The sequence below is a fragment of the Mesoplodon bidens genome (genome assembly GCF_964165515.1).
Source record: "Mesoplodon bidens genome assembly, chromosome: 2".
Lineage (NCBI taxonomy): Eukaryota > Metazoa > Chordata > Mammalia > Artiodactyla > Ziphiidae > Mesoplodon > Mesoplodon bidens.
This window is the reverse complement of record NC_138177.1, coordinates 20951253-20976881: the sequence shown is the minus strand read 5'-3', so window position 1 is coordinate 20976881 and position 25629 is coordinate 20951253. Positions and strand designations below refer to the sequence as shown.

At 36.9% G+C, this 25629-nt stretch overlaps 1 protein-coding gene across 4 annotated transcripts in view; it reads right to left on the bottom strand.

Moving 5' to 3' along the window:
• Positions 1-25629, bottom strand: part of DISP1 (dispatched RND transporter family member 1) — a 209234-nt gene that overhangs the window by 14558 nt on the left and 169047 nt on the right. For all 4 annotated transcript variants that reach the window (XM_081225438.1, XM_081225436.1, XM_081225437.1 and 1 more), the window contains exons 3-4: positions 6120-6149; positions 4-127 (exon numbers count right to left, since the gene is read on the bottom strand). In XM_081225438.1, coding sequence (XP_081081564.1) covers positions 4-127; positions 6120-6149 — 154 coding nt within the window. The remainder of the gene's footprint in view (positions 1-3; positions 128-6119; positions 6150-25629) is intronic.

Sequence of the window (25629 nt, the reverse complement as noted above, 5' to 3'; positions counted from 1 at the left end):
TACCAGCAATGGATCGGAGAAATCAGGAAGCTCTGGCACTAATACTCCAACCAAGGCACAGACCACGATGAACACAGTGCACATGCCCAAGACAACCACAGGCCAGTCTGCTATCAGGGCTGCATAACTACAGGAGCAGAGAGAGATCACAAAGAAAGCCTTTAGAAGAAGAGTAAAGTTTTTTTTGTTACTTAAGAGAGCAATTTGTTAAATCTTCCTATTTCAGACCTAGCACAGATATTATCAGTAAAAGATCTCATGAGATTATAAGCATTTATACATAATTGTAGTAGAAAATTGGAAGATCACTGTCCTCTCATTTTTTGTGATAAAGTAGCAGTGGTCAGATGCCACAGGCTATTGAGAGTAAGAATAATGTCCATTCCTGACAAATAACATTTCACTGCTACATCTGTGCCTGGGAAAAAGAAGCTCTTAAATCTACACTTTCTAAGTGGAAAGAAATATATTTTAACAGAGGGTCCATCCTCCTTGCAGTCTCTTTCAGAACTTTTGTTTCTCCAGTTATTCCTTTCTCCCTACTTTTACTCCATCAGTTCTTGAAAAAGAGCTCAGCCCATAAACAGGTTCAGGTAGTGTAAGTCATAAGAATAACCAAACCAAACTGAAACCTCCCCATAAACCTATTAACCTTCCATTTAGCTAAAACTATAATGAACTTATCCACTAGATTGTGAGCTCCAGGAGGGCAGAGACTATTGATTGATTGACTGGTTGATTTAGTGTAGTATCAGTGCTTAGAACAGTGCCTTTTAAAAGGTGCTTGGTAACTATCTATTGATCAGATGAACAAACACCCATGTATGTACCTATCCTCCCTTCACTCTCTATCACCACAGCCTGGCTTTAGTTTCTTACTACGCCTCAGAAACTCCTCTCTGTTACCACATCCCACTATTAAGCCATTTCTTCCAACACCCTTCCCACACCCTCATTCACCACCTTCCACTGAAATATCTGTTTCTGGGCCCTTCCATAAGATCCTGGACCATGCCTTCCTAACCTGACGCTTCCAGACCTCAATAAGAACTGAGTGCTCCATAGAAGTTGACTAGACTGAACTTTTCTAAAATTCAAAATGTATTCTGCCAACTTCAGATTTCTTGAATTTTTATTAGAGAAAAAATGAAACATTTAACTTGTGGACAATTATTCTCAGATTCTCAACAGTGTTATTTAGCTCACTGGGCTGCTCTGATGGTTATTTCTGGCTCATTTGAAATAGGCTTCTTGCTCATATACTTTGAGTTTTTCTTCAAAATCATGTTAGCAGTTTAAAGAAAGCTAGTGGCTCTAACCATTATTCTGAAAAAAACTATTATATGTCTCTAAGAATAGATGGCTGATTTTTATATTCTGATCTCTCAAATTCATAGATCTGGCTTTGCGGAGATATTCAAATAAATTTTAATAAGGAAGTTAAAATATAACATAATTATGTTTTAAGGGAGGACTCGCACAGGCATTTTTTATTATTGTTCTTTTAAAAGCAACCTTAGGAAAGTAAAGAATAATAGCCTGCACCCACTAGGAGTTCTAGTTGCTCTCATGCTTTACATAGATGATCATCTCATATAATTCTCACAACAACTTTATGAGATGAAACTGAGGCACAGGCAGGTTAAATAACTTGTTCAAAGTCACAAACTGGCCCAGCTCATAAAACAAGCACGTCCTGGGGGTATAATGTACAGCATGGTGACTATAGTTAATAATACCGTATTACATACTTGAAAGTTGCTTAGAGAGTAGATCTTGAAAGTTCTCATTACAAGAAAGAAAAAAATTTTGTAACTATGTGTGGTGATGAATGTTAACAAAACTTATTGTGGTGATTATTTTGCAGTACATACGAATATCAAATTATTATGTTATACACCTGAAACTAATATAATATTACATGTCAATAATATCTCAAAAAAAAAAAAAGGTCACAAAGCTAGGAACCTAGGTAGTCTGGTTCTAGGGTCCGGCCTCTTAACCACTATGATATCACCTCTTGCTTCAAACACAAGAGAAACAGAAGACATCAGGCATAAGTCAACTTGCCACAAACAGATGCTTCCCCAAACTGTCATTTGAAAATTAAATTCCTAAGCCACATTAATAGTTAATTTCTCTATGCAAAATCACCTAGACCCAAAGGACTTCAAGTTTGAACATTATTCACTAGACTGTAAATTCTGCATTTAAAAACTCATTAAGGAAAAATTATGCTAGATAAGATGGAATAACTTTTTAAGAACAATTCTGAATGTAATGAAAACAAATAGATCACAATACGCTGATTGTAGTTGTTCAAATGTAAACACCAAGTGGTCAGAAGCGTTCGTATTTCTAGAACACACCCAAAGCTTATATTCTCTATACTTTATTTCCTCTTCTACCAAATGCAAACTAAGATGAAAGTAACCGGTTCGAAGCAATAAAGTCCTTTGTCAATAGCCCATTTGAGACTTTCTGTTCATTGCTTCAGACTTAAAGAGTCCTTTACATTTTAGACCTTTAAAATATCAGCCCTATGAAATGAAAATGGCCCCAGGCTTACACAATTACTCATTATACTTTATGTTAAATGGATCAATTTTCTTTCAAATGAACCAGAAGTTATGCATTTTTACCTACAAACATGTTATCAATAGAGGGCAGTGGGCCCCAAATTGCTTAGTTTTCATACCGTGGTTTAATTTACCCATATAATGACTTTTTGTTTGTGTTCTTGAAAAATCTGCACACATGCATAGCAACCTTAAAAACCTCATTCAATAATTGCTTTTTCTTGCCTTTGAAAACATTTGGTTTTGATTTTACAGCACTGCTCTATACCATATCCATGCATTGACTACATATGGAAACTTTACGGCATTAGTGATTTCAGCACATTTCTTCCAAACACGTTTAACCTTACTATATTACAAGTCCACTTCCTCACAAAGCAGATGTTTCACATGCTAACCTTTCCTAGAGACAACTGTTCGCACTTAAGAAATGGAATCACCATCCTGAGGACATAAAGCACCATGGGGGAAAGCCCCAGCTATTTTGAGTAAATGTCATTCAGACAAGGGTTTCTCCTAAATAGCACAAAACTGCTGAGGCTATTTCTGCTTCCTGCTGTCTATTCTAAGATGTTGTGTAACTATGGGCACCACGTGGGAAACAAAAGTTTCATGTATAATATGAAACCCAGACAATGGTTGTAATATTAAGGAAAAAATCTAATAAAGCAGGAAAACTGGAGAAGTAAAGGAAATTAAAAATGACCTATAAATTTATTGCTATATTTTTTGGCTAATTCCCTTCATGGTGAGTCTGGGTTCCAGGTACATATTCTAACTAAGTTTAAATTTGAATAAAGAACCTGCACATTATTTTCGGTGCATTGGAAGAATTTTCCAGAGGACCACTCTTTTTACTATAGTATGTTCCTCTGCGTACCATACTTGTCTTTCATCTGCCTGATGTTAATTTTGTAAATCTTTAGACCACACAACATAACTGTAAACGCAATCCACTTCTGTAACTCCTGGGTGACAGCAGGCAGTCATTTTCCAGTGACTGACCAGGTAACAGTTTTCCTCAAGGCCCTACTGCTGTATCAGCTGCTTAGGTTAGGCCCGCAGTTGCTATCTATGGCACTGCTCTATATAAAAGTGTATCCATGGCACTTCTCAGTAGCTTAAGTCTCAAATAGTACAGGTATGAAGGACTCAGAAGAACAGAATGAATGGATTGCGTTTGTGGGTAAACTGTGGATCTGAGTAAGTGGGCAGGCTGCCTGGCACCCTGGTCCAGGCTGTTCCTGCCATGATGGATTTTCATGAGGATCCAATGGGAAGTCCCTCAAATGTCCTCATAGATTCTCAGCCACCTTATTATTGGGTTTATTCTGGGAAAAGATCAGAAATAACTGTTAAAACAAATGAAGTGTCTTACAGGGCTAACTAATGCTGTAGTGACATTATATGGGGGCCTGTTTTAAATGGGCCATTTGTATTACAATAAGGCCCTCCACAGTAAATTTTCCTCTCAGCTTACAAAGACTTTTTTCTTTTGCCCTTTGCTGCCTTTCTGGAAACACTCTTCTCTTTCACCCCTTCCTTTCTGAGCAGAGAGCCAGGCTTTAGAGAGTACAAGTACCTTGGACTTGAGGCCTCCTTTTCCTGACCAACCACCCAATCCTTAACCCCTGATAGCTTGGCTTTTGCTCTCATGACTCTTCTGAAACTGCCAAAGTCAACTAACTCTCTTGGTTTTCATCTTCTTTGACCTGAGCAATATTTAACACTTTAGCTACTGCTTGCTTCCTAAAAAAATCTCTTCTTCCTCGGTTTCTTTCTTTCTGTTTCCTTTAATATCTCTCCCTTATTCCTCTTGGCCTTTAAGGGTACCCATTTCTAAATGTTATTAATCATAACATTTCTAGTGGCATCAACTATCAATTTAGTGGGAGGAATGATTGAAGCTCATGGAATTTCACAGAGGAAAACAGTACAGAACTCTTTCTTTCTTGTGAAGTAATAAACTCATTCAACAATTAACATTACATAGTAAGAAGGCAGGCATTCTGGGAATAAAATAATAGCAGACATGGATATTATCCTCAAGGAACTTAGAGCCTAATTCAGAAAATCAGACAGGTGCACTAATACCTACAAAACCAGGTCAACAGAAGGATACAGATAAAATGTTTTGTGAATTCAATGAAGGAAGCCAGTACTTCCAGCTGGGGTAGGAAAGGGGAATCAGAAAAGGCTAATTTTAGGAAGAAGTTGTATTTATATGTATGTATACTGAAAAGAATAAATTCAGGTTTTTAAAAATACCAATCTATTAGCAGAGACAAATATATACGAACCTTTCAAAATATAAAACTTCTGGTCACTTAACAAGACCCTATTATTTCTAGAAAAATGGAAATTCATTTTCTTCATATGCCATAGTTACTTGTAAAACCTCTTTCCTTCATCCTTTTTCCATATTTTTTTTGCAAAATTGGGTAAATAAAATGTAGTATATGGATACAATGGAATATCATTCAGTCTTACATAGGAAGGAAATTCTGACACATGCTACAACATGGATGAAGCTTGAGGACATTATGCTAAGTGAAACCAGCCAGTCACAAAAGGACAAATACTGTACTCTTCCACTCAGATGAGGTATTAGAGTAATGAAATTCATAGAGACAGGGTAGAATAGTGGTTGCCAGAATCTGGGGGGAGAAAGAAATGAGGAGGTACTATTTAATGGGTATAGAGGTTCAATTTGAAAAGTTGAAAAAAGTTCCGGAGGTGAACGGTGTGATGGCTGTATAATAATGTGAATGTACTTAATGCCACAGAATTGTATACTTTAAAATGGTTAAAATGGTAAATTTTATGCTATGTCTATTTTATTACAATTTTTAAAATATTTTTTAAATGTGAAAGGAGTTTACTAATTAAAATTTATGTAGTAATTTTACTCCAAAGAAAGGATGACTCTCCTGAGATAGGCTTCAGAGTTATTAGCATCTGAGCTTCTTTAGCAAATGAATTTCAAAGATCACTAAGAATTTCTTAAATAATATTATATCTGGAACCACAATGTACACAATGTACAAGGACAGCTGATGAGACAATGCATTTTTCAGAACCTCTTATCCATTTAAAATTTTGCTTTTCTACTATAAAACTAAAATTAACATTTTCCACATAAAAGAATACCTCTATCTCAACATGATAGCAAAATTTTTAGAAACACAGACAACCCAGCTGAAATAAATTGCCATGAATTTAAGTCATGGTAGTTGGCTGAACAGTTTTTCTCTTAATAAGTAGGACACTGAGAAGCCAATCCATTACAGGAAAGAATTCAAAATAATTATGCAAATATAAATGATTAAACCCAAATAGCATTTAAAGGCTAAATGTCTACCTTGGGATTAAAACCACTTTTGGAGGTATAGGATTCCTCAAGCAGCCAACTCAGAAGAAATTTAGTTTTCCTTCACAAAAATATGAACGAGGAAGGCGAAAACAGCAGCAAAATGTAAAGAAAATACTAAAAGGGGAAAAGCATATACTTATTTAATAAGATAATCCAGACTACTTTACCTTTTTGGTAACTTGAAAGGTCTGGATGGGCTGGAAAAAAAGCAAAGGAAAAACAATCAGAAACAAGGCATTGTAATATAAACACATGCTTTATATATGTATTTAACATTTTACTTGTTATCTCTCTTTACAAAAAAATCCTGGAAGGCTTAAAAAGGATTCTATTTGAGAGATTTTGGATTTAACAATGAATGTTGACCATCTTGTACACCAGTAGGTGGCATCTTCCCAGACTCTTATCACACCCTCTTAAGGGAATCATAGTCATACCATGTAACATTCCCCAAACCTACAGCTACAGACTCCCTCATCTCTCTCACAACAAGAAGCCACATACAAGTCTCCAATCCAGGCTGCTTCTTACTTATCAAGGATCCCCCAACATCTTTTTTTTTTTTTAAATAGGACATCAATACCTTCTTCAACTAGAAATACTGTATTCCTTCTTCAGCTACAAGTCACTACTCATGTTTCACCATTCTGGAACACAGTGGTTCTCACAGTGTGGGATGAAGATCCCTGGGAGTTCCTGAGATCCTTCACAGAGTTTGTGAGAGTCTCCCTTTTACAACCCCCATACCTGTTTAAAGCTGGGTTTTCTCCATAATTTTGTATATTTCAACCGAACAGCAGACTGCAGTATATTGCAGAAGCAGGTATGAGAATCCTGCTATCTTCTCTGAAGCCACACATCAAAGAGAATTGCAAAAATGTGAAATGACACTAATCATCTCACTAAACTTTTTTTTTTGTTTTGGAAATGATATTGTTTTTCATGAAAAATATTATTTATGTTAACATGTAAAGGGCTTACTGTCATTATTTCATATAAGTTAAATTAAAAATTTTAAATTTGTTTCAATTCCAATAAGGAACATATCAGATACAACCCAAATAAACAAAATACCTTTGGATCCTTAATAATTTTTGAAAGTGTAAAGGGGTCGTGAGATCACAAAGTTTGATCACCATTACACTAATACTGAGAGTATACTTAAATATTTGCTGAATAAATGAATAAATTTCCTACCTGTGTACTCTCTCCTAACCTGAAATCTTCCACCAGGCTGTCCCATACTTTGAGGGAATAAAACAAAATGAAAAAATCTATCTTCCAGTCTTTCTACTTCAAGCTATTACTCTTCCAGTAGTTAGAGCCCTATTTTAGAATTTCTTTGAGATCTCAAGTTTCCTTTCATATTTTCCCTCTCCATTACATGTCTCACTAATATACATGTATTCATTCTTAAAAAAATATTTTTTTAACTCCTGTTATGGCCATGAATGAGACCAACAGGGTCCCAAAGTTCATGGAACTTACATTCTAGAACGCACTTTGCATTAATCTGTTTACATGAAAGATGCATATGTTCTAAATTTCATGCTTTATGTACATGTCCTCGTTAATGAGTCTAAGCCCCTTAAAAATACTAAACTCAAGGAGATGGAACAACTCCAGAGGTTGTAAGCACTGGGAACAAAGTTAGAGAAGAGACAGTCCAATTTCATCCCAGTCCTATTTGTAGAGATGGGCCTCAGTTTGCCTTTGGCCATTCAGAGTCACAGGAGCAGAGCTGTAGAGAGAACTCATGTGTCTTGATTCCTAATTTGCTGTTTTTAGTCCTGTGTGTGTCGGTCTGTAATACCAGGGGGGAAAACTACATAGGGATAATCATAAAGTATTCATCTGTCATACAGGAAAGGAAGTATTATTTCTTTTGGGAGATGTGGAATTTAAAGTCAGAGTTTCCAGTAAGAAGAGCATAAGAGAACTTGTTGCTTTACGAGCAAGTATGAGACTGAATATTCGCAGCATTACTAAAGAAATCCCCCCGAAGTGCATTCTTCTTATATATGTACAGAAAAGAGAATTCACTTTTAAAAGCTAAAAACTGACAGTAAATCATACCCAGTGACCACATCTTATTTGTGTTCACATCTCCATAACCTAGTAGAATGTATGGTCCTTTGTGGATGTCAGATCAGAGTTTGCTGGATTAATGAATGAGCATCTTTTATTGCTTTTCTTAGGTTCAACAGCTTTGAAGTCAGCAGTCAATGGATAGCAAGAAAAGGAGGACATAAATATCAACAAAGGAAAATTTAGTTTTATTTTCTGTTTGTTTATCTCTCTTTCTGTTAAACACACACACACACACACTTTGTAACTTCAGCCCATTCCTATCTGCCAATCCTAAGCTCCTTTACCACTTTACTACATTTTCTAAGTTTTCATTTGTGCCTCTGAATCCTATAATAGAGGCCTTCTTATTCCTCAGTGCTGCAGGAATCATTAATTTATGGCTAATCAGGAAGGTTAAAGTAAAAAATTCTTAAAAAAAGTGCCATATACATTCCTTAAATATCTAATTGTAACTTAAATTTAAATGTATACTCAGCTGCCAATCTTTTCTTACTTATCATACTGCATTGTCTATGATTTCCAGTTTTGGAAGACTTCAGATACTTGTGAATAGCCTGAGTTCACTAATTACAATATATAATCTAAGTTTTTGTGACTTCCCCCAAAATCTTTTACAGTTGTTTCTCTCATGCCTAATTCAATATCAATTTTGTGGATGTGGTCGAGCCAGGCCATCTGAGTGCAGAGGGAAAGACCACACCTACAACCCCAGGAGCTGGTGAAGCACTTGAAAACTTGCTCTACACAAATGGGGATTTCAATTAAAATGTCTGCTACTGAAGAACTCATGAAGAACACTCATTTTGTGGGGTAAATTTACCAAGGGAAAAAACCCACTATCTTCTCAAATATAATTATATATTGATTCTTTAAATATACGTTTTATTGAGATATAATTCACATACTATATAATTAATCCATTTGAACTGTACAAGTTAATGGGTTTTAGTACTTCCACAGAGTTGTGTGTCCATCACCACAACCACATACTGCTTTTTAAAGAACATGCTATCTGAACACCAACGATGAAGCTATTAATGAGCTTTGCGAGAAAATTTATTTTTTACAGAGAGGGAGAGTAAGACACTGACCAAAGTAGCCAATCACTTAACTTGTACACGAAGCCTTAATTTTTCACTCCCAGTTTTCAAGTTACACATCCTCAAAACTACCTCTTGAATTTCCACAAGAAGTTAACAGATTTTGCTGTCTTTAGACCCAAGGTGATCCCCAGAGCCATAGCTCTGGGCTAAATCATACCAAGCAGTTGCAAAAAAATATTTTATTATATATATTTTGGGTTGTAACAAATGTAAATATTCTTTTTCCTCCTACTCACCCCCATTAACTTTTTTTTAACTGAGAAATTCATGGATCTATGACTAGTTTGCTCCCAAGAGACAGAAACAAGTACATATTCATCACATTCTTTCTGCTTGAGTAAAGACCTCATTTTATGTTAAATTTGAGACAATAAGTAGAGATTGTTGACATCAGTTGAAAAAGAAAAACTAAGGTTACCACAAAGATACCTCCTGGGAAAACATAAGTTCCCTTTGAAGTTTTTATACTAATGGACATGACAAACAGATGTTTGAAACACCAAAACCACAACTGCAGGTAAAACATGAAACCTGTTTGATTTATGGTTTATGGTGTTGCCATCTTGAATTCTGCCCTACAATCTCTTACCAGAACATACCTGTTTAAGGAGGCAAGCAAGGGAATTCACCACATACTTTCATGATCAAAAATAGTCTTCCTCCATCTGTACCCTCTTTCCGATTTGCTACTTTTAATAGCTATCTAATAAAATCTGCAGAATGATTTTTTCCCCCTAACCTCAGTCTTGTGCTGCTAAATAACAACTGGTAAAAACAAACAAGAGAGAAACCATGTTTTTCGAAGATTCATTCACCTTTTAATACTGTCTGGTCAAAACTCATGCCAAAAAAAATAAACAAATAAAAAATAATGATCTTAGTTGGGAACATCTGCTTGTTCTTTGGTTAGGGTTGTAGCCTTTTTTTCTGCTGAGAAAAGGCCCCAAGGCAGATGACATTTGCATGCCCCATGACACACTCCCACAGGCTGTAGCATAAATAAGCTTGGGTTGTGCATAATCCCCAGATGACTAGCTGGAGTGTCTCTCTCCCACTCAAGAGAGCATTTCTGTATGCGAGTGGATGACACTGACATGGTTGTAGGGCTAAGCTCAACTCTGCTTTCAAAAAATTAAATAAGGCACTTATAACTCAGTACTCATAATAAGTAATTAATTGCCCCTGGCACTTCACACTTGAGAACTGTAACAGCAGTTGAGAACCTTGGCTCCAGCTCCGGTGACCAGTGAACTGTGGTATGTGCACATATATCGGTCAAGGGACCAACTAAGGACACTGTAAAGTTCTCAGAAGGAGGGAAGGTGCGGGGTGCAGAGTGGGGTAATCATGACAATGGGGGCTGGGGGATGCACAGAGGCAAGGAAGATTTTTTTAAAAGGTAATTTGTATGTGAGGGAAAAAGTTAACAAGAAACAGAAAAAAATGTAGAAAAGCTACAAATGGCCTGTTTTTTGGTTTCCCTCACCTTTTCTCTCTCTTTTGATAATTTTTGGGAAGACAGTGGGAGATTGTAGGGTGAGGGAAATGGGACCACTAAAACATGAAAACATGCTACCCGTCTAGAGAACTCAATTGTTGACATAGTTGCAGAATTAATATCACGACTTAGAAAGGGGCAGTATCAAGTTTCACAAATTCCAAATAGCTCTTCCTAGCATTCAGGAAAATCAAAGCTACGGAAAAAAAGAGCTTTGTATATTTCTGAACAACTAAAATGCTATGAAGGACGTATATTTTCTACTTCGTGGTAGTAACCAAATTTAAATAAGAAAGTGCTTAAAGTAGCACATTTTAGTCTCAATAGTCCCATACTTTAGTCCCATTGGATTGTGCCACATTGCCTTTTTGTAAAAGGATATTCTGCAAGGAATATCTTTAGCTCATTGCTGGTATGTTAGGAAGAAAGTATCTGAAAATAAAGAATCCACACTTTGATGAGCATCCTTTAAAAGATTTCCAACAAAAACAAAACCAATCTTCATCACTAAGTATTTCCATGAATCATCACTGGCACACTTGGGGTCTATCGTGAAGATGAAACAGATACCCTGTAGACAAGCTAAGCTCGGCCTCTAATTTATCTTCATGCAACAGAGCTAAATGTTTATGGTCTGTGTCAAGTGATTTGAAGGATAACAATAACCACAACTACTTGCGTAATGCATGTCCTGAATGCTCAAGAGTTGTTGACTCAAAAGTACTGGTCATCTTGCTGTCTCAAACTTTTGTAACCGACCAGAGTCCCACTACTACACAAAATATAAAATAAACTAGGAGACCAAGGATAAGGTTGGGAGTGGAGGACTAATATTTAAAGAGCATGTAATAAATACCAATCTCTTTATAAATGTTAAAAAAGAAATTCAGCATAAATTAAATAAATATTTGAGCATGAGGAAATTGTCTTGAAGAAAGTAGTGAACTAAGTAATCAAAAGATGTGAGTTAAAATAAACAACAAGGACCTACTGTACAGCACAGGGAACTATATTCAATGTCTTGTAATAACCTATTATGGAAAAGAATCTGGAATATATCTATATCTATATCTATATAGATATAGATATAGATATAGATATATATGAATGAAAGAAAAAAGATGTGAGCTCAAGTCTGGACCCTGAAACTCATTAGTTGAATGATCTGAACAAGTCCTTTAATTTCGCAGGATTTGTGAGAAATGGATAATACCTGAAAGTGAGCTGTATGAGTAACAGTTTTCTGTAAACTGTTGAGCATTATCCAAAGAAAAAAAGGTCTAATTCCCCCTCCTTCCCCTCCCCATCATCCTCTGCTACCACCACCACCATCATTACGAGTAGTTCATCTGGAAATGGCATTCGAGCATCAGTTAAGCAGTAATGCAGAAGACTAATGAGGAATAAAGTGTAATGCCCTTCTATTCATAAGCACTGTGAACCTTTATGATTGACTTTACAAGATTCAAATGGCGCTTGCTACTAGCTGAATATAATAAAAATAAATGGTATCACACCCGCAAGCCTAATTAGAACAAGAAATCGTTAGAACTGTAAGAAACCCTAAAAATCATCCCTCTAATCTTTGTTTTCACATTAACAAAGAAGAAAAAGGTCCAAGATCACAGAGCAAGTCAATGAAGAGCCAGGTCTGGAATGCAAATTTTCTGACTTGATCCTGTACTTTTTGGCCACAACCTGGAAGAGAGTACCCTGATGCAGATTATGAGAAACTGCTTGTGAACCAAAAATGAAAAGGAGGGCAGAACAGGAAGATCTTATTTAAGAGCAAATGGTATGTGTTCACGAAAGTGCACATGCAAGGATGTTCACTGAGGTGTGGTTTACAGTAAGGAAAAAAGTGAGAGCAACCTAAAGGTCCATCTTTAATGGATGCTTAAATAAATGGTGGTACATCCATACTATGGAACACTGTACAGAATGAATACACAAACGTACACATACACATACTGATATGGAAAGAGCACCAAGACAAAGTGAGAAATTTCAAAATAATTCATCCAGCATTTATGGGAAAAATGATATACAAAATATGTAAATGTATGCTAAAAATTCAGAAGGGAACATGGCAAATCCATAGTCTTGTTTACCATGAGAGAAGGAATCCAAAGTGAGTTTTACTTTGTATTTTTGAATTCTTCATGAGAATGTATTCAAGAATTAGTTGTAAAGTTAAAAAGGAGTCAAAAATAACTTTATAAGGGAAATTATATATGCATTCATTTAGGTTCATGTGATTGAAAGATTTTCTTTGAAAATTTCTCTCACTGATGCAGAATTTGGGGAGAATGGAAGCATCCCAGCTAACTATATACTAGAAGAAAATAGGTAACACTACACACAGATCATAAATTTTCAAAGAACTTAAAACAAAATACTTTTAATACAAAATCTAGAGTTAATTTTGTTCAATTCAAATATTTACTGCACAGTTCAAATGACACCAAGTAATTTGATCTTCATTGGAATCACCTGGTTAGCTTAAATAAAGAGAGGGATTTCTAGGGTCCTTCCCAGGGATCTGGTTCAGTAGGTTTTGGAATAGAGCTTACACAGTCAGAGCTTGAACCACTGCTTTGGACAATTTGCCAGGAAAATGTGACTTCCAGACAAGAAATAATTAGAGAATAATACAAGAAAATAATTGGAACTTAAAGGTATAGTACAAAATATTAAGTGAATGGGGAACAGGGAGATAATATTGGAACAGAGTACTCCAAAGAGTAGCCCCTGAACTTGACGTAAGTAGAATTTGAACTAGGTCTTGAAGGACAGATAGATTTCAGACAGATAAACAGGAAGCAGAGGGAACGGAAACAAACACTGTGCCAAGACCTATGCCAGACACCTTCCCGTAGCAGCGTGAGCAATGTCAGTAGGACTTAGGAGGGAATAGTGCGGAGGGCAGCTTATTGGAGTAGGCGGGAAGCAAGCAATAGAAATAGGAAGCTGCTAAAGTTTCTTGAGCAAGAATGGATACGATGAAAACACTATTTTAGGATGAATGATCTGGTGGCAAGGTGCAGGAAACGCTAAAGATAAGAAGATCAGGTTGTGAGCTAGTGTAGAGTTCTAGGTGTACAGTCCTGAGAGGAAAAGAAATGGCAAAGACTTTAAACTTCCTTTAATGATTCAGAGGACCTCTGAGAACCTTATACATACATATGTGAATCAAAATATGAGTATCTATTGTCATAAATATAGTATTATATAATAATATATAGTATTATTAACTGTATAATCAATATGTTATTAATTATATAATTATATATTTATTACATAATATTATTATAAAATATATTAATACAATTAATGTACTATATAATTATATAATCAATAATATTAAAATAAATATATATATTACAAGAAAAATTCTGGTGAAATTTTGGATAAACCAAGGTTTATATATTCTATGTATAACACACTTCCATACTCTCGGTTGTTTAATATTTATATATAATGATGTACTTTAAGTACAATTAGAAATGCCTAAAACTACATTTAACTTATCTCTATATAATGAATTAAAAATAGCTGCCATGTTTACTGAAATGAAGCTAGTGATACTTTGATGCAAAGGGGTTGTCCAGAGGTTAATCTGGAAGTTGAAGGCATAGTTTTACAAGTATATTTTGGGGGTTTACATTAAGCCTGATTCAACAAATGTATTTTATCTCTTTCATTAAGATAAGAAAGATAACAAACATTTCTCCACTTTCAAAATTTTATGGATCTTATCTGTAAAAAAGTAAAAATGTTTTGTATTTTCATTACAAAGTATACAAATTATACAACTAAGAGTTCGTATGTTAACTAAAACGTCGGCAAAAGGGCTTCCCTGGTGGCGCAGTGGTTGAGAATCCACCTGACAATGCAGGGGTCACGGGTTCAAGCCCTGGTCCGGAAAGATCCCACATGCTGCGGGGCAACTAAGCCCGTGCACCACAACTACTGAGCCTGCGCTCTACAGCCTGCACGCCACAACTACTGAGCTCACGTGGCACAACTACTGAAACCTGCGCGCCTAGAGCCCGTGCTCCACAACAAGAGAAGCCACCGCAGTGAGAAGCCTGAGCACCGCAACAGAGTAGCCCCTGCCCGCCACAACTAGAGAAAGCCCGCGTGCAGCAACAAAGACCCAACGCAGCCAAAAATAAATAAATAAATAAATAAATTTTAAAAAACCCCACCTCAGTGAAGGTCTATTTGCATTCCTGAAAATAAGTTATCTATTTTATTAATAGGACAAGACCCTCATCAATTAGACTAGAGATCAAAATTATAAACATAATCATAATTCACAAAACTGCCAATTATTTTCTCCAACGTTGCTGGTCTTCAATTTTTAGTATAACATGTCTGCATTTTGTTCATTGTAAGAACTATTATTTGAGCTCCATGTTACAAGGTTATTAATCTTTTTAAAATTCATTTCCCACATATTTTGGCCCCCACCAAGTTATTCAGTATCATACAAGTTTGAGTTTGGAAGGTTAAAAGTCACACCTGCTACCAAAAAACTTTGGGGGGGTGGGGAAGTTAAAAAAATAATAAAAATCCACGGTATCAAAATGAATTCCAACAGTGTAACCAATATCTTGCAGCTGTTGTGATATCTTCATTTTACTGGCCATGAGGATAGATTATTCCCTCAACTTCTATAGAAATTCTTTAGTTATGCTTTTAAGAACAACAACATATAGTGAAATTGATTCTTCTTCCTTAACGCAATTTTCTCATATTTATCCTTTAACTAAAAAGTTAAATTTATATAACTCAATGGTCAGAGCTTTAATAAAAAAGATCAAAGCAAAACTCTAATACAGTTTTTATAAAAATAATACTGACAGAAAAGGGTTTCTTTCTCAAAGTCTGAGGTTAAAAAAAAAATCAACTATGCTTAAAAGAATTAGACTGAGAATAAACAAGGATTTTCTGAAGAAGAATGAGGAAAACCTCAACATGGTGGGACCATGTGTTCTCAAGCTGTGGTGAGGTCCTCGTTACATTCTGGTGCTAGGGCAACTAGGCTACAACTTTAAGTTCACTGCATTCAATTCATAATGGCATAGATTCTGTCTGCAACCCCAAAACCTATCATACCAAACACCATGAAACCAAGCTGAGGAACTTATTCTAAGAATAATGTATTAAAAAGACCACAGTGAGAAGTAAGAAGACCTGCTATTAACTGGGGATTAATCTTGGGTTTTAACCTCTCTGGCTTCAACTTCCTCATCTGTAATATAAAGAGAGTTGAATTAAATTATTTCTAAGGTCCTTTCCTGCTGTGAAATTCTACTGTATTATCGTGTGGAATTTCAGAGAGTTCAAGTCATCACATAAGTATTTCAACACTCTACCATGGCAAAAGCTGGGAAGCCAGGTCCCCCTCATCAAAATTCCATGTTGAAATACTTCATATGAATAATCAATAAACCCTTCCCCCCCGCCCCATAAGGTAGGTAAGAACTAGGGTTTTAAAATGCTTTGAAAGAGAATGCTGGCTCCTTATACGAATAGCTAGAGAGATTGGCTTTCTAAATGGCTAGATAAGTGGTTTATGAAAAAAAGGGCTAAGTAGGAGGATGGGGCAGAGTTCCCCAGGCTAATGTTAGGTAAATATGAAGGTGGATGAACTGTGATGTAGTAACACATTTTTGGTAGTATGTATCAAAGGAGGAAAAAACGCTGTAGGAAATCATGCCAAGTTATCAAAGACGCTGGTGGGATAAGAAGTGGTGAGGAATCATCTAGCTCGCCAACCTAGTGAGTTTTACCAGAAGAGAAAACATGAAGGAGTGCTCAAGTTAAAAGGGTTATTCTGAGGAGATGTATTTTCTGTTTTGATGTTAGTTTGGTTTTCTGATTATAAAACTAACATACAGTTTTCTTAAAGCCTGAAAAATGCAGAAAATTATGAAGAAAAAAATCAGCCATACTCTTACTATACCCATCTAACCTTTGTAATTCTTTTTTTTTTTTGATCTACTTCTTTCAGTATTTTTTCCTTTGTACCTAAATATACGCTGTAACTATGCACACAATTAGGACGATACTGGATGCATAAAGTGTTACCACTTCTGATTATGAGTTTTTCCCATGTAATTAAAAGCTTCTGAAAACATGATTTTTAGTAGCTGTATAATCTTCCATTATATTTCCCAAATTTATTTAATATATATTCATGATTGTAATCACATTAATATATTACTTTATGTCTCTTTTGCTTATATATATACATATATATATCCTTCCTCTTTACTTATAAGAGTATTAAAGCTTTGAAACATCAAAATTTTCCTAGTTTGTGATATGTTTTTTAACATGATTTTTTGACATGCATTTTAAAATTTTCAATAGCTGGAATTTTCCTTTGTAATTTGATGACTACTTTTATAGTTAAAGAGATATCCTAGATCCAGATGTCAGTTTTTCCCAATTCCACTTACTAATAATCTAGGCCAGTAATAATCTATGACTTTGTGATGCTTTGATTATTATTTTCTGTGAGGCCTCACTTTAAGGGGCAAAGTAGAGTCCCAAAATTCATTTTTTATAAAATATATGGCATTTGATATTGTGAGAACAACGAGCTGATCGTGATGCACCTCTTCAGCTAAGAGACTGAATTTCCATGGTCCGGCGGAACCATCCAAATCCGTCCTAGTACACAGTTTGGCGCCATCTAGTAACAGTTGTTCACTTGGGTTTAATTATCAATGCGGACAAATGTGGATTTCGAGGTTGACTGCTCCTTCCAGGACTACAATAGTGGTAACAGAAATCTCTCAGTTAGTCGGTGCCTATTTTGTTAGCCAGATTTGGGGAAACTGGGCTGAGAGAGTAACGGAAACATGGAGATCCACTTTCTGCCTCCCTACTTCCTAAAAGAGGGTTGCCTGTGATCAGAAGATAAGGTAAGTCTGGCCCTGTTTGAGAATGGGGGTTAGGTGGAAGTTGGGAGCCCACTGAGTTTTTGAGGAGTTTTACTTTATTAGAGTTTTAAACATGCTAGGGTCTGTTTCACCTGTCCTAGTGGATCCATTGATCCAATTCTTTTCACAGAATCACACTGTTTTAGTTACTCTGGAGTCAAGATAGCCAAGTCCCAGGATGGAATATATTTAGGAAATCCTAATTCCCTTTAAAGAACTAACAGGTTTACAGGATTATTCTTGCATTTGTAACTTGAAAACAATTTCAGGTTTACAGTATTATTCTTGCATTTGTAACTTGAAAACAATATCAGTTAGTGAAAGATCAAAAGAGGTTATTAAATGGGCCCCCGACCAAATACAAGAACCTTAACTCTCCAATGACATGCACATGCTAAATTACAGTCTAGAACAAAGATTGTAAAGGAAATTTCAAAAGTTTTTCAGCTCATTCAGAACAACTTCATAACAAGACAACTAACTGCATGAACCTCAAGGGCAGTATTACAGCAAGTTTCCCATATGCTTTCCTTGTGAACAGACATTTCTTACAAAGTAAACTCACATTCAATTTTAAGTCAACTGAGCGCAGTAAGTTTTCCCAGAACCTGACTTATGTCAAAGGTTGAAGTATTTTGGAGGAAAAGGCTTACATATGTAGAATCCAAGGGCTCTGTCTTGTCATAAATGTTAAAAACACCCTTTCTTTTCCTTCTTCCTGGCCCTACATCTGGCTCTTCCATATGGAAAACTTAAATCTTTTTATAATCTTGGCTTACCTCTATCATAAAATCTTTGGCAGAAGGATGGGAAAGATGCGTTACTACCTTCCCTAAGGAAGGCTGCCTAAGGACAGCCCTTTATTTTCTCAGCATTATTAAATCATTCATTTTGTCATCTCTTGTCCGCCCTAGAAATTCCAGTTCACTAAGCACTTTTGAGCAGTAAAGAGTAAAAATACAATTTCTACTCTCAAGTACCAAAATAGGAAGATGAGAGGCTAACAGAAGATGCAAGTGGGATAGCAAATAAGGCAAGATATGTGCGAGAATGTGATTATGTCACAGAATACTCTACTTTTCAGATTCCGAAATAAAAATGCAGCTCATATATGCAAAATAGATAACCAACAAGGACCTACTGTATGGCACAAGTAACTCTGCTCAATATTCTGTAATAACTTAAATAGAAAAAGAATTTTAAAAAGAATAGATACATATATACGTATAACTCAATCACTTTGCTGTACACCTGAAACTAATACAACATTGTTAATTAAGTTTACTCCAATATAAAATAAAAATTAAAAAAAAATAAAAGCTCAAAAAATGTAGCTTAGGGGCTTCCCTGGTGGTGCAGTGGTTAAGAATCTGACTGCCGGGCTTCCCTGGTGGCGCAGTGGTTGAGAGTCCGCCTGCCGATGCAGGGGACACGGGTTCGTGCCCCGGTCCGGGAGGATCCCACATGCCGCGGAGTGGCTGGGCCCGTGAGCCATGGCCTCTGAGCCTGCGCGTCTGGAGCCTGTGCTCCGCAATGGGAGAGACCACAACAGTGAGAGGCCTGCGTACCGCAAAAAAAAAAAAAAGAATCTGACTGCCAATTCAGGGGACACGGGTTCGAGCCCTGGTCCGGGAAGATCCCACATGCCGAGGAGCAACTAAGCCCGTGCGCCACAGCTACTGAGCCTGCGCTCTAGAGCCTGCGAGCCACAACTACTGAGCCCGCGCGCCACAACTACTGAAGCCCGCGTGCCTAGAGCCTGTGCTCCGCAACAAGAGAAGCCACCGCAATGAGAAGTCCGCGCACTGCAACAAAGAGTAGCCCCCGCTCGCTGCAACTAGAGAAAGCCCGTGTGCAGCAATGAAGACGCGATGCAGCCAAAAATAAATAAATTTATTTTTAAAAATGTAGCTTAAGTTTGTTAACTTCAAACCAAGGAAAACAATATACACATAATTTAAACAGCAAGGTGGTAGCTCAGAGTGGAGCTTGGTTTACTAAGAAATTCTCCTGGGAGGAGGTGAGTATGCCAGCCCTTAAGCCTTCCTCCTGCCTGCAATCTCCCTCCCACCACACAATCAGGAATATAAAAATTAAGAGAACATTATCCCTGCCTTCCAAGTGTATACAGACTGGCCAAGAAGGTGAAAGGTTATTTTAGAATTAAAGGGGAGAGATCCTTAAATCCCTTATGTCATTCTTTTAAACCATTCCTATTTCACCAACTCTTCAATAAGAGGCACAAAGTTTAAGTGTTCAGCTTGATGGGTTTTACATCCATGTAACCACCACTCAGATCAAGATATAGAACATTTCCCAGAAACCCCAAAGGCTCAGACGTGCCCCTTCTAATCAATAAACATAATCAGAAGTAACCAATATTCAGGCTTCTATCACCATAGATTAGTTTTGCCTAAAGGATCACCCTTTTTAAGACAGCCAAAGATAAAAGTTTAAGTACCTTAGATAGCTAAAATTCAGGATAGCTTAAGTTTAGGGACATAGATAAAAAGGAAGTCCCCCAGTAACATTTTAAATTGGTAACTCCTAGTGAATCTTAATTGATCTTTTCTCTTGAAGTTTTAGAAATACCTGTCCAAGTGACTTATAAGGTAGAGATCTTAGATTACCTATAAAAGGCCTTTGATGAGCAACAGAACTTTGTTGATCTACAGTAAAACTAGTCCTGGTATTGTTCTCTGTCATTATGTTATTTTTGAACAGATTATTTTTTTAAAATCCATATTGTTCTGCTTCCTTAGATTTTAGTTTCTTCCAAAGTTCAAGATCTTTCCTGGGTCAACAATATCTAGTTACAGTACGTGGCTATGCTTACTTAGGGTCCAAGTGCTTCAGTTGAAGGATTACAAAGTGCTCTTCCTCTGATACTTTGTTTGGCAAGATATTTAAATAAAGATGTCCTACAGCCTATTGTGAATTACAGGGATTCCATCACCATGTGAACTACAGACAGGAAATGGGGATCTGAAATTTTTAACAGTTGAGAAGGGTTAAGAAATAAACAATAAGCAAGGTATTATGGAAATGACAGTCATGTGAAGGGTGGAAAAGGAGGCTCCATCAACAGTGAGAGAGGGCAAAAATGGTCACAGCACATAGGAAAAGAAGGAAAGGCATAGGGTGATGAAAAGCATAGAGTCATGAAATGCAAAAAAGAAGACAGCTTATGAAGGGATGGTAAATGGGGATTACATGCTCTTGGACTAAGGAGGAGAAGAAATGAGATGAGCTTCTCATAGAGGTCACTGACCCCAGTATCGCCAGGAATGGAGTGATGGTAAAAGTCAGACTGCAAGGTATTAAAAAGGAAAGAGGTCATACAAAGTAAAAGCATTAAGTGTACTGATATATTAAAAATATTAATAGTCAACATTTACAGAACTTCACTATGTGCCAAACACTGTCCTAAACACTTGACATATATTAAACAATTTTTTAATTCTTAAAACAATCCTATGCGGTAGGTATAGATTTTATAGATAAGGAACTGAAGCACAGAGAGGTTAAACAAGTTGCCCAAGCTCACACAGTTAGTGTTAGAGGCAGGATTCAAACCCAGGCAATCTACTGCAGAGCTCACCCTCTTAACCTCTATGCTACACTCCACCAAAGTTTCAGTTGTTTTCATAATACAGTAGTAGGTGATGCTGCCCATGGTTCAGGGGTTGAGAGAGTAAACTGCGCTTTGAGTAAACTAGAGACAGAGGCGTACGTGGAAAAAGCTGCTGGAGGAAGTACATTTAGGAGTTAGCAGTGAGGACTGAACTATGCCAGGCTGCATGAAGTCATAATAAGAAAGGTCTACAGGGCTTCCCTGGTGGCACAGTGGTTGAGAGTCTGCCTGCTAATGCAGGGGACACAGGTTCGAGCCCTGGTCTGGGAAGATCCCACATGCCACGGAGCGGCTGGGCCGGAGCCTGTGCTCCGCAACGGGAGAGGCCACAGCGGTGAGAGGCCCGCGCACCGCGATGAAGAATGGCCCCTGCTTGCCACAACTAGAGAAAGCCCTCGCGCAGAAATGAAGACCCAACACAGCAAAAATAAATAGATAAATTAATAAAATCCTACCCCAAACATCTTAAAAAAAAAAAAAGGGTCTGTGATACCATTGTGACTGTGATCAAGAAAGAGGGGAGAGGAGCCCTAACAGTTTAAAAAAAAAAAAAAAGAAAGGTCTACAGTTTCCGTCTTCTTACAGCGAGCACTGTTTGGTAGTCTTGGAGCCGGAGCAAAGGCACCCAAAACCCTGAAGGTGACAGCATGGAGTGTGACATTTAGATAGAGAGTTCAGTTTAGACACAAAGGAAATGTTACATCTAAAATGTGGAAAATCTATTTCTTACTACTAGCATGTCCAAGAACCTACTTGTGTGTGTCCCCCGACGAGCGTTTAAGTACACTAGGGACATGGTACAAACAGATGGGAGAAATCAGGCAGGATTCTTCCTTGGGATCTGCGCAAGGAAGCGCTGTGAATATACCCTTTCCGTGATCTAAAAAGGACTTGGGCAGCCTGGCGCAAGTTATCTGAGCTTCTCATGATTATTTGTGTGATCTGTGATCAGTGGGATCTCAGCTCTGCGGTTTCAAGAATGAATCTGCACAAGTGCTTACTACATAGCTAGCACTCAGTAACTGTTTCTTGAACTACTGCTAAAACTAAAAAAATTTAACAACAACAACAACAAAAATTCATTCTCTTACGTTTGAGCAGCTCAGAGATGTGACTAAGAGGAAAGGCTTCACAATCAGACAGACCAGGACTCAATTCCAGGCTCTACTGCTTATTATTAGCCGTTTAATTAATCTTTTAAACACTTATTTTTCCAAACCATAGTTTCTTCATCTATAAAACGGAAATGACAGTAATAGCTCTGAATTCCTTGGGCTGTTTTCAGGATTAAATCAGAGAGTGCATGTAAAATATAGTACAATGTCCGGTATATAGTAAGGGTTCAATAAAATCATTAATACTCTTATTATAAACTTGAGACCTTATGCCATTAAAGTCCATTTTCTTCACCAAATACAGGTACAATGCATGATCAAGTTCTACTTCACAATTTAGAAAAATTCTTTATACTCAGAGACTATTATTCATTATTTTGGAATATTTTGGAATATTTGTAATAATGATAAAACTTACTATTAAAATTCTTAGGTTATTTTGTTATAAAATTACACAAAAGAGATACTCATGTGATAGCAGAATAAGAAATAATTTAAATATGATCTAAATTGCAATATTCTTAATTGCTTACATGACCAGATATAGTCAAGTACATTATTAACATAGAAATGCTTTATAGGTGATTATATTTCCATGCAAAGCCTATATCTGTGGGTGAAAGAGGAGATATACCTCTTCAAAATGTTCTTCATCTCTTCCCATTTTGAAATCTTGATGAAGATTTCATCAGTGGAACACGTATAATGTTCCATTTAAGTGTACTCTAAGTTTAAATTTTATAGACTTAATTCACAGTGATGAACTGTTTTTCTTTTAAATCATGACTTTTAAACAGACTATCTGAGGTTAGTTCCTTTAACTAAAGATAAATAAAATACTTAATTTCTAAACTATGTGATACTAAAATCATATTTAAACCCATGTTGAATTTACCTCTCAAGATATATCTAGACCCCTGATTATGACCATTCCTACCTTCAATAATTAATGTCTACACATTAAATATAAAAATTTATGTTCTCTTTATAACTGACAGGAATATGTCAGTCTAAGGCAGAAAACTGCTGAAATGTCCATGGATTATGGGCAATCCTACTGCTGAATTTCCTTTGCTGTCTTACATTTCGGTCTACTTTATCGCTTAAGCAACCAGTGGCTACTGATTAGCTAAGAAAAACTCACCTCCAATTTAGCTGTTATATAATTTACAGTTTTCCCCCTGGAGACATTAATACTGCAGAGATGTGATAAAAGACTGCTGTGAAGAATGATAAAAATGTGCATTTTTCACAGATTTATAAACTCCCTCGCCAATTTCACCAAACTTTCTAGCAAAAGAAAAATACCTGACATTTAAGGACATCTATCCAATGGGAATGCTGAAAGGCAAAACTGCACACTCATCGGATATACTAAACGTTACATCAATTAGTGACAGAGCCTGGTAACCCATGAAGGCATTTCTGTGTGATGTTCCATAAGAAAAATGTGCTTTGTGCATAATGTACAATATTCCCTGTCTGTCCCACTCAGACTCAAAACTCTGTAAAGCTGAGGGCTTCCCTGGTGGCGCAGTGGTTGAGAGTCCGCCTGCCGATGCAGGGGACACGGGTTCCTGCCCCGGTCCGGGAAGATCCCACATGCCGCGGAGCGGCTGGGCCCGTGAGCCATGGCCGCTGAGCCTGCATGTCCGGAGCCTGTGCTCTGCAATGGGAGAGGCCCGCGTAACGCAAAAAACAAAAACAAAAACAAAACTCTGTAAAGCTGGAACAAATCAGGCTTTCATGTAACAGCTTGAGTTCCAATTTAAGTTAATAAGAAATTATTCTCTTATTAGTAGAGCCTGGCCCTAAGAAGCAAGCCAGAAATTATGTTATTTTTTTCCCCTAGTTATTGCAGTAAACAAGAAAAGAGCTGTGTTATACAAAATTGGGTGAGAACAGGGAGGGGTGTAATTTCCTCTTATATAATTAAATAATTATTTCTTCTTAAGAAGATAGAGTTCCAGGCCTAGCAGATCAGTAGTCAAAGGGCAGCTATTCTGCTGTTCACTAAACGGTGAGGGAAGTAAGGCATGGGAAATTCATTTTCAAATACATTTTGCCTCTGCCACTTATAAGGGGGAGGAGGAAGGAGCCGTACCGGAGGTCAGAATTTCACATGGTTCTGGTTCTGTGCAATGCAAACCCCAAAAGAGGAATCTAAGAATGACTTTTTCTTTTTTTTTAAAGAAACAGTTTAAAGCAATTAGCATTCTGAAAAGGACAACTGGTTAATTAAAAATATTTTTAAATGACTGAAAAGTAGCTTTGCTTGAAAGAAACCATTCTTCCTCAGCCCATGGAGTTAAATTTGCATAGTTAAGCTGGAGGTTATAAGCTAAACAGCCCCATGTGTTACATTTTAGAGTTACACTAAATTATAAAGCACTTGCCCTTAAACTCAAACCTTTCCATGACAGACTGTTGCTGTGAGCCCCACACAAAACATGCTAAATGAGAGTGTAATATATACTTTTCTTAATAAGATGTGAATAATCATCACTAATGGGAGAGCCAAGGAAAGATCATAAGAAAGCCAGAAAAATCTTATTAAACTTAAGTTAAGAGGCTGGAATGAATGCTGGAATGAAGTTTAAAATCCTCAAGCCAAAATACTCACCAGATACTAATGCTGCTCACTTAGAATTTTAAGCTTTGGGAGACGGAGGTCAGGGGTAAGGAGGTTAAAAAAAATTAATACAATTTGGAGCTCAATGTAGGGTTTAATTCTGCATTAGATTGAGACCTTTTAACAATCAAATCATACATTTAAATACATCTCTTCTGGCGATTGCTTTACAATGAAGTCGTTTTAGTTTCTGGTAGCCAATAAGGTAGGTCAATGGCTGACAGCTAAAAAACAAAGTTTCAGAATAATACCTAGAAAACAAAGACCCAGAATATTTAGTGTTGGCCAGGACCAAAAAAAGTATCCGAGTCTAGTTCTCGATTATATATAAGTGGAAACGAAGGTACAATCATTAATCAGATTTCTGTTTAAACTTCTAAAGTGTAGGGGGAAAAAGTCTGATACAGTAATCTTATTCACTGATATCTGTCACCTCGTTCCTCACCAGGGCTAGAAGATTCCTCCCCCTGAACTACCTTTCCTTCCCCCACAAAACACACTCCATCCCTTTAAAGGGACCTTCACTGTCAGGTCAAGGAGTTTGGGGAAACCTTGGAAGATTTCTGAGCAGAGGAGTGACATAATGAAAGCAGTGTTTGAGGAAGGGGGAGGTGGGCAGGCCCAAGTGACCACAGACGCACAAAG